This window comes from Pituophis catenifer, unplaced genomic scaffold (assembly GCF_029215685.1).
Source record: "Pituophis catenifer annectens isolate HBS135680 unplaced genomic scaffold, rPitCat1.0.hap2 SCAF_16, whole genome shotgun sequence".
NCBI lineage: Eukaryota > Metazoa > Chordata > Lepidosauria > Squamata > Colubridae > Pituophis > Pituophis catenifer.
The window spans coordinates 12,587,424-12,600,960 of record NW_027256896.1 but is presented as its reverse complement, the minus strand read 5'-3'; the positions used below and the strand labels follow the sequence as shown (position 1 = coordinate 12,600,960).

General features: G+C 44.0%; 1 protein-coding gene across 1 annotated transcript in view; it reads right to left on the bottom strand.

Annotated features, from left to right (window-relative positions):
* Window positions 1–360: 360 nt before the first annotated feature.
* The window catches only part of CRAMP1 (cramped chromatin regulator homolog 1), a 46,937-nt gene continuing 33,760 nt past the window's right edge, over window positions 361–13,537 (bottom strand). The window contains 7 exon segments of the mRNA XM_070955207.1: window positions 361–1,945; window positions 3,232–3,377; window positions 4,518–4,682; window positions 5,380–5,614; window positions 8,235–8,315; window positions 10,334–10,512; window positions 12,365–12,469. Coding sequence (XP_070811308.1) covers window positions 1,781–1,945; window positions 3,232–3,377; window positions 4,518–4,682; window positions 5,380–5,614; window positions 8,235–8,315; window positions 10,334–10,512; window positions 12,365–12,469 — 1,076 coding nt within the window. The 3' untranslated portion in view covers window positions 361–1,780.

The window sequence follows — 13,537 nt, the reverse complement described above, 5'->3', positions numbered from 1 at the left end:
TGTGGGAGGTAAACAACTAAGGGGGAACTGTTATTGTCTGAAATAATCAGTAAAGAAGAGGGACGAGATGGTTCTTGGCGGCCGCAAAAGTAAAATTAAGTGATAGCTGTCTGCTATTCAAGCTCTGAAGGCTAAGAGGCCAACATCTGCAGACCTCAGGAAGGGCATTTTAGGACCGTCGATGGGAGAGAGGCCCCTGTCTAAAACCGCTATTTGCCTTAAGAACCTACAGGAAGTAGAAAATTTTACCCGTTTCTTTCATCTGCAGGACTTTCACCAAAACTTTCCTCAACTTCAACCGGAAATGTGTGTAAGAGATTTTGTTCTCCAAAATGAGGTAACAACCAATAATCAAAGGGGGCTTTTAAAAAAGCAAAGATAAAGTGTCAAGCTTGACTTCTCATATATCTAAAGAGATATAAACATGATTTTTGGGGAGGCAACAAAATGGAAGTGCGCTATCAATGATCTTCTTTGGGGAGCGTTGCTGACATCCCGGTCTAGTCTATGGGCCTGATTTTGCCAAGAGGCCTTTCATCTACCGTGTTTCCCCGAAAATAAGACCTGATCTTATATTAATTTTTGCTTCAAAAGACGCATTAGGGCTTATTTTCTGGTTAGGTCTTATTTTGGGGGGGGGAATACGGTACTAAATGCATCTACTGGCTGACAATCTTAATTGGGGCTTATTTTGGGAGTAGGGCTGATATTACAAGCATCCTGAAAAATCATGCTAGGACTTATTTTCCCGTTGGGTCTTATTTTGGGGGGAAACAGGGTAATAACTACTAAGAACCCTCTGAGTTGCAGACTAGACTGGGAAGTCAGAAACTCACCCCACAAAAAGACAACCACAAAAGGGAAACCACTTGTACTGTTGCCAAAGAGACTACAAGGACATTTCCATGGCCATCGACCAATGACTGTGCTCATCTCAAAGGAATTTGACTTTGACTTTGAATCTATCTGTAAAAGGTCAGAGGAGTCTTCTCTTTAAGATGTGTGGACTTCAACTCCCAGAACGCCCCAGCCAGCATTCTAGGAAAAATGGAAGTCCTTGGGTGATAGCTGTCTTTTTTTTTTTTTTTTAAGCACGGGGAAGAAGGTTAAAAAGAAGCAGGATAGGTCCTGTGCCTTTCCAAGATTTCCTCTGACCCTATCCTAGTTTTTAAAAGATGGAACAGGAACAGGGTTTTTTTTTCCCTCCCATCCCTGTGTCCTGCTGGAATGTTAATGAATATAAAGAAACGATGAAAGAATTCTGTTAAAAGCCTTGTGGAATTCAGCTGCTGTTGTGACAAGAAAGTGCCAGGAATACCAGCTCAAACTGACTTGCCAACAAGACAACCATGACAGATCAGGAGAGGAAGTTTTTTTTTTTTTTTAAAGGAAAATTTATAAAAACACACCACTATTTACCACCCCCCAACTTTCAGCTTATTTGTGGATACCCTGACAACATCTAAGGATGTCATTTGTGGGATTTTTCTTGCTCAGACCTTAAAACCCGGAGCTGCCTTGTAAACGTTGCTAGTCACCAGCTTACGCGCGTCATTTCCTATAATACTGCTCCACACTGTCTTGTTCCCAGCCTATTGCACTTTCCAGGAACCGTAGAAGGTCGAAGAGAAAACTCCTCTCTTCTTCTCAGGCATGCTCCCGCCAGGACAACGAAAAAAATAAAAAATAAAAAAACCCAATCCGCTGCATAGCTATGACGTCATTCCTCCACATTATGGCCAATTCAAACGGCGCCCACCAGCCCGCTGGTGGGATGTGTTCACTGAGAGAGGTCGCCAATGGGGGGGCCGCCACTCCCTCCGTCAAAGAGAATCTCTCGGCGGGTCGGCTCCGGGATCGAGAGCTCCTGGGCAAGGTCGTTGAACCGAGATATGTAGTCGATGCTGTTCTCGTTCATCATGCAGGCCAACTGGGAATCGACCACCTACCAAGAGAAGAGAAGGGGAAGAAAAGAGGTGATTGGCTTTTTTGGTCTTCCCGCTTTCTTCTGACCTTAGCTGAGTTTAGAATATCCTCGAAGGCATGCTGGTTAGCAGGAATGTGCACTGTGCGACTTTGCTAGCCAAGATGGGGGCGGCGGGAGGAAAGAAGGATTGCTGGGGTGGAGTAGCGATGCAAAATATCACGTGTATGGGCTTTGTCTGGCTCTCTGTCTATGTCTCCTTCCTTCCTTGCAGATTCCTTCCTTCCCTGTTTGCTCTACCTCCTTCCTTCCTTCCTTCTGCTAGATTCCTTCTTTCCTTGTTTGTTCTACCTCCTTCCTTCCTTCCGCTAGATCCCTTCCTTGTTTGTTTGCTTCCTTCCTTCCTGCTAGATTCCTTCCTTCCTTGTTTGCTTCCTTCCTTCCTGCTAGATTCCTTCCTTCCTTGTTTGCTCTAACTCCTTCCTTCCTTCCGCTAGATCCCTTCCTTGTTTGCTTCCTTCCTTCCTGCTAGATTCCTTCCTTCGTTTGCTTCACCTGCTTCCTTTCTTCCTTCTGCTAGATTCCTTCCTTCCTTGTTTGCTTCCTTCCTTCCTTGTTTGCTTTCCTTCCTTCCTGCTAGATTCCTTCCTTACTTGTTTGCTCCACCTGCTTCCTTCCTTCCTTCTGCTAGATTCCTTCCTTTCTTGTTTGCTCCACCTGCTTCCTTCCTTCCTTCCTTCTGCTAGATTCCTTCCTTCCTTGTTTGCTTTCTTCCTTCCTGCTAGATTCCTTCCTTCCTTGTTTGCTCTAACTCCTTCCTTCCTTCCGCTAGATCCCTTCCTTGATTGTTTCCTTCCTTCCTGCTAGATTCCTTCCTTCGTTTGCTTCACCTGCTTCCTTCCTTCCTTCTGCTAGATTCCTTCCTTCCTTGTTTGCTTTCCTTCCTTCCTGCTAGATTCCTTTCTTGTTTGCTCTACCTGCTTCCTTCCTTCCTTCTGCTGGATTCCTTCCTTCCCTGTTTGTTTGCTTTCCTTCCTTCCTTCCTCCTCTCCCCTCCCCTCCCCTCCCCTCCCTAATACTCCCGCCTCCTATTTTGCACCACAACCACCACCTTCAGGGGATTGGGCTCTGAGAGACTGGCCCAAAGTCAACCAGCCAGCTTTTCTGCCAAAGCCAGACCTGGAACTCATGGTCTCCTTCCTTTTTAAGGCACCTTCACCAGCATCCCAAACTCCCTCTTTCACTCTCTGACCATCCCCCCAGCCAAAAGCTCCGTACCATCCCACCCAGAAAAAGCTATGTCGTACCTCAGCGACATCAGCCATGGACCGAGAGACAAAAGAATCCCGTGAATTCCCATCCAGCAGACTGGGTCCCAACAAGGAGGTGCTGCTTGGATTGCCTGCTGAGGTGGGCAGCATTTTCCGGCCCTTCTCCGGAGAAAGAAAACTGGCTGTAAAACAGAAGGGATGAAGATGTCAGGAAGCGATCTCTGTCTTCAGCATCCAAGGTAGAAAAGTTCAGTGATGTCCTCAGAAAAAGCTTCCCTTTTTTTGGCAAGTGGCAGCAATCAACTTGTGCCCATTGTAACATGTTGTTTTCCCCCAACTGGGATCAAAGCACCACAGGTAGTCCTCGACTTACAACCATTCAATTAGCAACTGTTCAAAAGTTATAAGCCATGGTGGCGCAATGGTTAGGGTGCAGTTCTGCAGTCTACTTCTGCTCACTGCCGGCTGCCTTAAGTTTGGCAGTTCGATCCTGACCGGCTCAAGGTTGACTCAGCCTTCCCATCTTCAGAGGTCAGTAAAATAATTGGGTTTTAAATTCAGGCCGAAATTGTTTAATAGTAATTGTTTAATACTTTTAACTATTTTAAAATTGTTGTTTGTATCTTGTGCTTTTAATTGGCTGTACACCGCCCTGAGTCCTTCGGGAGAAGGGCGGTATATAAATTAAATTATAAATAAATAAAACAAATAAATAAATGAGGACCCAAATTGTTGGGGGCAAGATGCTGACTCTGTAAACCGGTTAGAGGGCTATAAAGCAATAGCACTTAGACTTATATACCGCTTCACAGTGCTTTATAGCCTTCTGTAAGCGGTTTACAGAGTCAGCCTATTGCCCCCACAATCTGGTTCTCATTTTACCCATCTTGGAAGGCTGGAAGGCTGAGTCAACCTGGAGCCGGTTAGGATCGAACGGCTGGCAGTCAGCAGAATTAGCTGCAATACTGCGTTCTAACCACTGCACCACCGAAGCTAATCATGAGTAGCACTTAAGACTTATCTACCGCTTCACAGCCCTCTCTAAGTGGTTTACTGAGTTAGCCTATTGTCCCCAACAATCTGGGTCCCGAACAAAGAGAACCGGTTCGGTGACATCATATCGTCACCGATACCGGCTCGGCCGAACTGGGCCGAACCAGGAGGAACCAACCACTGGTGCAAGGGGAACCTTTACCTTTACTCAGGTTGCCCAATGGACATCTCTCAGCTGAGTTTTGGCAAGAGACAGGCTAAGGGGCAAAAGAAAGAGATGGTCGTATCAACCACTCCAGACCCTCAGAGATTTTTTGGGCTGCACTCACAAAATAAGCTGCTGAGCGAAGAGTCGGTAGAGTCGTTTGGATACCACTGTGGATCATGGCTGGGCGAAGCGATCCAACTCTGCTGGGGGCTGCAGGATGGGGACGGAAGACTTTTGGAATTATCGCTGCCATTCAGCTTGGCTGGGGACAGGGAAACATTCTCACCTGTAAATGGAAAAAGTTTTTTTACTGAAGGGTGTAAGATATGCAACCATTCGTTTTTGGAAAGTCACAAGTTCCGCACTCTTGCTTTCAAAGAACACTTGTGCATTTGAGCATTGCTGAACTATATCTATGGCAATCTTTTGAACAGCTAACCTCTGACATCTTATTCATTCATTCATTCACTCATTCATTCAATGCCTCCTCTTTTTCTCTCTTACCGTATAGGCCAGAGCTAATTGCTATTTCATTCATTCATTTTATGCCTCCTCTCTTTCTCCTTTACTGTATTGGCCAGAACAAATTGCTTTCTTTCTTTCTTACTCTCTCTCATTCATTCATTCATTTTATGCCTCCTCTTTCTTTCTTTCTCCCTTACTGTACTGGCCGAAGCAAACTGCTTTCTTTCTTCTTTTTCTTTTTCTCTCTCATTCATTCATTCATTTATTTTATGCCTCCTCTCTTTCTCCCTTACTGTATTGGCCAGAGCAAAGTGCTTTCTTTCTTTTTCTTCTTTCTTTCTTTCTTTCTTTCTTTCTTTCTTTCTTTCTTTCTTTCTTTCTCTTTCTCTCTCTCTCTCTCTCTCATTCATTTTATGCCTCCTCTCTTTCTTCCTTACTGTATTGGCCAGAACAAATTGCTTTCTTTCTCTCTCTTTTTCTCTCTCTTTCTTTTTATGCCTCTTCTCTTTCTCACTTACCATATTGGCCAGAGCTAATGGCTATTTCAATGATGGAGTCACTGATTTGAGTAGCCGGTTCTCCCTGAGACAAAACATCCTCGGGGGGCCCAGGAAGAGATATGTCAAGGAGAGCAGAGACATTGGGAGGAGACAGACGGGTGCTGGAGGTCTCAGAAGAGGGAAGCGGAGAGGAAGAAAGACCATTCTGGAGAGACGTTTTAGGCAGCTCTGGCAGGGAGAGGACCGGAGTTCCCTGTGGTAGCAAGCAAACGGTAATAGCAACAACAGTTAACATCAACAACATGTCATTTTCTAAAGCTTTTATGCCATACAGAAGACCAAGAACCTTGTCAGGTTCTTGCAATCCTACGTCCATGCTTGAATACAGAAAGCTGCCTTACATTAGATGCAACCATATAGAATAGAATAGAATAGAATAGAATAGAATAGAATAGAATAGAATAGAATAGAATAGAATAGAATAGAATAGAATAGAATAGAATAGAATAGAATAGAATAGAATAGAATAACAGAATTGGAAGGGACCTTGGAGGTCTTCTAGTCCAACCCCCTGCTTAGGCAGGAAACCCTACACCACTTCAGACAAATGGTTATCCAACATCTTCTTAAAAACTTCCAGTGTTGAAGCGTTCACAATTTCTGGAGGCAAGCAGTTCCACTGATTAATTGTTCTAACTGTCAGGAAATTTCTCCTTAGTTCTAAGTTGCTTCTCTCCTTGATTATAGTTTCCACCCGTTGCTGCTTCTTCTGCCCTCAGGTGCTTTGGAGAATAGCTTGATTCCCTCTTCTTTGTGGCAGCCCGAGATATTGGAACACTGCTATCATGTCTCCCCTAGTCCTTCTTTTCATTAAACTAGACATACCCAGTTCCAGCAACCGTTCTTTTAGCCTCCAGTCCTCTAATCATCTTTGTTGCTCCTCTCTGCACTCCTTCTAGAGTCTCCACATCTTTTTTACATCGTGGCGACCAAAATTGGATGCAGTCTTCCAAGTGTGGCCTTACCAAGGCCTTATAAAGTGGTATTAACACTTCACTTGATCTTAATTCTATCCCTCTGTTCATCCAGCCTAGAACTCTGTTGGCTTTTTTGGCAGCTGCTGCACACTGCTGGCTCATCTATTCCATCTATAGTTCAGTATCATCTCCCTGAAGATAGCAGTGGTTGAAAGTTTTGTTTACAATCCACCCATCCCCATTCCTCCTTTCACCCCCCCGAGAAATTGATGGTTTCTCCTTTTAACAGATGACCTATAACCAAGTTCACAGCTCTCCCTAACGGTGGGATCTGGAGAACATTATCTAGCAAGGTTAAAATCAGATTCCCCCAAGGTTCAAGCTCACTGCTATGTTTATACAAGTATCTTGTTTAATATGTGTTATCCAATGAAACATTTATTTCAATAGCCTCCAGCAGAACCGTTGCTGATAATTCAGGGCAACAAAGCCCATAAATATGAAACGCATCCCTATTAGATGCTGGACTATTCATTTCGACAGAGGATAAACATGGGTGCCTTTCAGATTGATGGATTTTATTGATCTGAATTCTCAGCAATTAAGTCCCCCAGATGGGAAATTCTAGAAACGGATCCACATTATGGGAAGTTGCAAACATGGCGAAAACTTAGCCTCGACTACAGGATGCCAGCAAGTTCACAACAAGATGGGTTGTTTTTTTTTTCACTTTGTTCGCAGTTCACAATTGCCTTCTGGCAATCTTTGCGCCTCACATTTTGATCTAGCAAGCAAGAATTTTGTTGTTGTTGTTGCTTCTCTGCGACGATAAGCGTATCGGCGTTTACAGGGACTAGCATGTGTCATGCATTCAGATTGTGGAGGGAAAAAATATTCGGGTATCTCGTAACAGGCTTTAAAAGTTCACACAAAATTCAGATGAGTGCCTCGCCAATCTTAGAACAGAATAGAGCTGGAAGGGACCTTGGAGATCTTCTAGTCCAGCCCCCTGCTCAACCAGGAGAACCTATAATCGTGATGGCAAACCTATGGCATGCGTGCCACAGGTGACACGTGCAGCCATATCTGTGGGCATGCGAGCGTTGCCCTAGCTCAGCTCCAGCGTGCATGCGTGCGCCAGCCAGCTGATTTTCTAGCCTTCCGGGCCCACCGGAAGTTGGGAAACAGGCTGTTTCTGGCCTCCGGAGGGCTGCCTGGGGGGTGCGGAAGGCCGTTTTTGCCCTCCCCAGGCTCCAAGAAAGCATCTGGAGCTTGGGGAGGGTGACAAACAGGCCTACCAGGCCCACTGTTTCATTGCGTGCTAAGAGTGGGGAGAGTGCAGGAGGGTCGTGCGTGCATGTCCCTTGAGTTATGGGTGTGGGCACACGTGCACGCGACCCCCCGCACTCCCCTCACTTCTGGCACGCGATGGCAAAAAGGTTAGTCACCACTAACCTATACCATTTCAGACAAGTGGCTGACCAGTCTCTTCTTAAAACATCCAGTGATGGAGCGCCCGCAATTTCTGAAGGCAAAGCTGTTCCACTGGTTAATTGTCCTCACTGTTAGGAAGTTTCTCCTTAATTCCAGGTTACGTCTCTCTTTGATCGGTTTCCAACCATTATTTCTTGTCCTGCCCTCTGTTACTTTGGAGAGAATAATTTAACCCCATCTTCTTTGTGGCAGCCCCTCAAATGCTGCTATCATGTCATCTTCTTTATTTAGGGATGAAAGAGTTTCCAAAATGACTATTCTAAAATAACTCTGTCTAAAAATAGGCTGCAAGCGGCTCAAATACTGGTTGCGCAGACAGCCTCCTTAATCAGAACCACAGCGTTAGTATCTACCGTATTAAGTTCTGAAGTGTTAAGTAATTATTAGTTAAATATACTTTACCTGGAAGCCATCAGGAATGGCTTCCTGCTCAGGCTGGGATGGTAGACCAAGGAAAGGAACCCGACATTCATGGCTGGAACCCTGGAATCAAGAAAGACTGCCTGAGCCACACGGCTGAAAGAGAGGCACTGAAATTATGGAACGTTAATGCTTTATTATATCATGCCTGCCCTGCTACTGTCAAGGAGTTTTCGAAGAAAAAAAGGAGAAATAAATCTAACCAATAAATGGTAAAAGAAAAAAGGGGAAGATACAGAATAGAAATTCAGGGAAACCAACGGATCTGGCAGCAGATTCGGAGAGTGAGAAGGTTGGGGAGGAACATGGGCCAGTCCTGGAGACTGGGGAAAGCTCTGATGAGGGCTCTGCATCTGAGGCAGAGCGGGGGTCAGGGCCATATGCCAGTTATCAGCTGCCTTCGGAGTCAGACATCAGTGAGGCAGATGAACAGCTGGAGCCTGTTCCCAGTGTGCGCAGGCACAGAATTGCCAGACGAAGGGAACAGCTAAAGAACAAGGGTCGACTTGGGAGTAAGGCCACAGGTGGACGATGAAGGGCCCCTCCCAGAGGGAATAAAAGAGGAGCGAAAGGGGAGTGGAGTTTGCAGGAGACAATTAGTTCATTCCTGCATTCTTGCCAAGTATTGCGGCATCTGAAAGATATCGGCCTGGCCACTCTCCAAGCCTGATAAAGGTCGGTAATGGTAAACTATCTTGAAAGACTGTGGGAGAAGAAAGACTTTGCTGGAGAGGAATTCACTGTAAATGAAACAAAAGGGGTTTTTGTCGGGACGAGGACTCGGCTTCGTGGTTTGGAGAAGCCTAGGTCCGAACATAGCATCTCCATTAGCTATCATGGTTAGCTGGCCTGGGAGTCCTTCTCTTGTGTTACAGAGGGCAGGGACAACTATAACTATCCCGTAGAACAAATCATTCATGTCTAAGATAGTAGATGCAGTGTCAATCTGGACTGGGGTAGAGAGGTCATTTCTGGAAAGCTGGGGCTGTGACGTAGGGTAAGGATGCAGAGTAAGACAGGTCAAGGTTTTTAAAGGGTTTTGGTTGCCTGGAGGAGTCTAAAGGCATGGAATATAGAGGGGTGGATTTCAAAGAGGAATAAGAGGCAAAACTCAGCACAGATATTATGTGTGAGAGAAAGAGAGTGAAGACAGCTCCTCCTCATTAGTTCCAAGAATATATGCTTCATGCAGGGAGTTAAGTCTGCTTTGGCAAGATTCTGTCTGTAAGTTAAGAACAATAAAATCTGCTCAGAAGAATCACGATGTGTCTTTCTCAGTTTTTTTTGGAACCTGGCGTCCGATTGGTGCATGTTGTGCCCAAAGCAACATCCTATTAGAACAGGGGGTGGGCAACTATGGTAACTTCAATGACCTGTGGACTTCCAACTCCCAGAATCTCTGAGCCAGCCAGCCATGCTAGCTTAGGAATTCTGGGAGTTGAAGTCCACAGGTCGTAAAGTTGCCACAGATGCCTAACCCTGTATTAGAATTGGATAAAGTTGGTTATAAAATGTCAGGGTAATGAGGATTTAAAGCTGACCAGCCCTTTAAGACTGAGGATGAGTCAGCAGGGTTATTGCCCTTTAAGAAGCTGCCTATATAAGGGAGGCCATTAGAGGGCGTCTCTCTCTCTCCTCGGGTATCTGCATTGTAGTTCTCCGTAGTTGAAGATTGATTGCCTGGCTTTGCTTAGCATGTGTATGTATATATACCAGTGGTGAAATCCAATTTTTTTTACTACCGGTTCTGTGGGCGTGGCTTGGTGGGCGTGGTGTGGCTTCGTGGGCATGGCAGGGGAAGGATACTGCAAAATCTCAATTCTCACCCCACTCTGGGGCCAGCCAGAGGTGGTATTTGCCAGTTCTCTGAATTACTCAAAATTTCCACTACCGGTTCTCCAGAACCTGCTGGATTTCACCCCTGATATATACTGTATATAACTTGTATATAAACCCCTGTTTGTAAAGACAAAACCTCTGTGTCCTGTATTTTGCTCTTGGGTTGTCTCAAAATAATAAGTCACGCTGTAAACACTCTGACATAAAAGAAGAGAAACTTTATAGTAAAGCTGAAAACTGACCACCACTGTTGCTATGGAGCCTCCATTCTGACGTGCCACTGTGGAGTCTTGACCTCCAACCACGGTGGTTACTGCCTCTGGTGAGAGCGGGGAAACGCTTGGCAAGCCTTCGGTCCCTAGAAGTGGCAACGGACTGCCGGGGATAATACCGGCTGATTTAGCCGCCAAATCAATCGCACCTTTGGACAGAAAACAGCAAATGTGAGAAAGGACATTTTTCTGAAACCAAAGTTTTTAGCGGAACACTAAACTTGAGGTTCTGGCAATGTTACATCTACACCAGCAGGGAAAACACTTTGTTTTAATAGCACCTTCTTATATTTACATAGTTCACCCATTCAGTATAGGTAGTCCTTGTTTAGTGACCACAACTGAGAGCAGCAACTCAATCATTAAACAAAGAGGTCACTAAGTGAAACCACGACTGTGTTTAGGATCTTATTTCAGCTTTTCCTTGCTTACAGACCTGCGAAGGATGTAAAATGCGAGAACTGGTGGCCGTGTTATTTTTTCATCACGGCGGTAACTCAAACGGTTGCTAAATGAGACAATGACTGAATGGAAATGACCTCTCTCTCTCAAAAAGCTAAGATTTTCCATGGCTTCATTATCTCAACCTTATTTAAAATCTTAAATCTCCATTGTCCTGATATCACCTGAATCATTAAACCAGGTCAATAGGATCTTTTCCAAAAGCATTTAAGAGACCTGGGTGAACAGAATGAGCACTTCAAAAACTAATCACGGGGGAAAGACAGAAACGGTTACTTCAGAACTAGTAATAACTGGGAGACGCAGATAAGGCAGGTTCAAAAGTCAGAGCATGGGTAAGCACACCCATGCGCTATGAATTATTTTGCTCTCTGAATTCATGGGGACCTAACCCTAACTGGATTTTCCCCCAATGGTATTTTCCCAAGTATTTTACCAGGAGACCCAGATAAGGCAGGCACAAAAAGTCAGCACCTTCCTAAGCATACAGATGAGCTCCGAATCTGTTGGCGATGTCCATTTTGCTCTCCAAATTCATGGAGAGCAAACCCTAAGTGGATTTGCCCCCCAAATGGGACTTTCCCATATATTTTACCAGGGAACGTAGTAGATAAGGCAGGCTCAAAAAGTCAGCACCGCCCTAAGCATATCTATGCGCTACATGTATATCTACAGACCCTTCACATCTTGGACATAAATTGTTTCAACTTCTACCCTTAAAACGATGCTATAGGGCTTTGCACACCAGAACAACAAAACACAAGGACAGTTTTTTCCCCAAATGCCATCACTCTGCTAAACAACTAATTCTCACAACATTGTCAAATTAATTACTAAGACTGTATTACTATTCTTCTTCTCATCCTTACTAGGACCTAACTCTTCCCACTTATGGCTATATCATCTTTACAACTTATATTGTGTCCTAGTATGATTTGATTGCTTATTAGTATCCCTATGACTATCACTAAGTGTTGTATCTTATGATTCTTGACAAATATATTTTATTTATTCTTTAATTACACTGCATATGCACCAAAGACAAATTCCTTGTGTGTCCAATCAGCCTTGGCCAGTAAAGAATTCTATTCTATTCTATTCTATTCTATTCTATTCTATTCTATTCTATTCTATTCTATTCTATTCTATTCTATTCTATTCTATTCTATTCTATTATTCTATTCCATTCCATTCCATTCCATTCCATTCTACAAATCCATTGGCGATGTCCATTTTGCTCTCCGAATTCATGGAGAGCTAACCCTAAGTGGATTTCCCCATCTCCCCCAAATTGTGATTTTCCCATGTATTTTACCAGGAGACTTAGGTAAGGTAGACTTGAAAAGTCAAAGCCCTCTTAAATATACTGAATGAGCTACAAACTTGTTGGCGATGTCCATTTTGTTCTCCGAATTCATAGAGACCCAACCCTAACTCTTAAGTGTATCACACACACCCCAGTGGGATTCCTTCCCATGGAAACCTAACCCTACCTCTATCTCCCTGGGCCTGGACTTTTTTTGGAAAAGAAAGACTTACTAGACAGACGACTGGTGGCTTGAGCTGGAAGGATCTTGGGAACAATGGGGCGAGATACGGCAGCTTTAGTCAGCGACGACTGGATTGGCCGAAAAGATCCCCTTCCTAAAGAAGGAATACAATCAAAAAACAGCAGGAATGGTTAAACGCACACCAATTTTGAAATTTGAAAACAACTTTGAAATTTGAAAACAACAACAACAAAAAGTCACTTGTTGTTGTTGTTGTTTTGTTGTTGTTGTTGTTGTTGTTGTTGTTGTTGTTGTTGTTGTTGTTATTATTATTATTATTATTATTATTATTATTATTATTATTATTATTATTATTATTATTATTTCAATTTATATACCGCCCTTCTCCTATTGGACTCAGGGCGGTGCACAGCCAAGGATAAAAAACATACCAATACAAAATTTAAAATCAATTAAAAGAATTATACAGCTTTGGCCCACAATTTACAATAATATAATTAAAACCCAATTTACACTTAAAAAGCTAAAAAGAGCTAAAAAGGGGAGTTATATCCCATATGGCACCCAGTTCTGAGTCTTTCTCCCAGAAAGAAAACCGAAGACAAAAGCTGTAGAGGCCCCCAATAGAAAGAATGGGCAACATAAGGATATGGCAAACATAGAAAAACAGAATTGGAAAGGGGCCTTGGAGGTCTTCTAGTCCAACCCCCTGCTCAAGTGAGAGACCCTTCAGCATCTATTGATTAAATGCTTGTATCTTTTCTCAGCTCTCACTTGGGGGTTATCATGGCAATTTAATAGGATCCCAGGACCCCAAATTTCCTTGAAGCATGCTCCCCCATCAACGTCCTTAGAATTCTATCCAAAGGCTCATGTTTTACCTCCCCAGAGGGGGGAAGGATGTCACATCTTCTTTTAACGACCCCATAATCCCTTGTGGGGTGGAATCTGGACAACTGAATGGAGCTAACAGAGTGTTTACTGGCCAGATGCCCTTCCTGTTGCCAATGCGGAGTTTTGTTCAGCAGATATATTCTCATTGTGCCCACAGAGAGAAATATCTGCCTCTACCTAGGATCGAACTCCACTCTGTGAAGGAAGGATGTCACGTAAACAAGCAAAATAAGGACTTGTTGACACAGGGCTGTTGAGACCACAGCTCGTGGTCTGGGACGAGCCCATAGATAGAAAAGGCTACAAC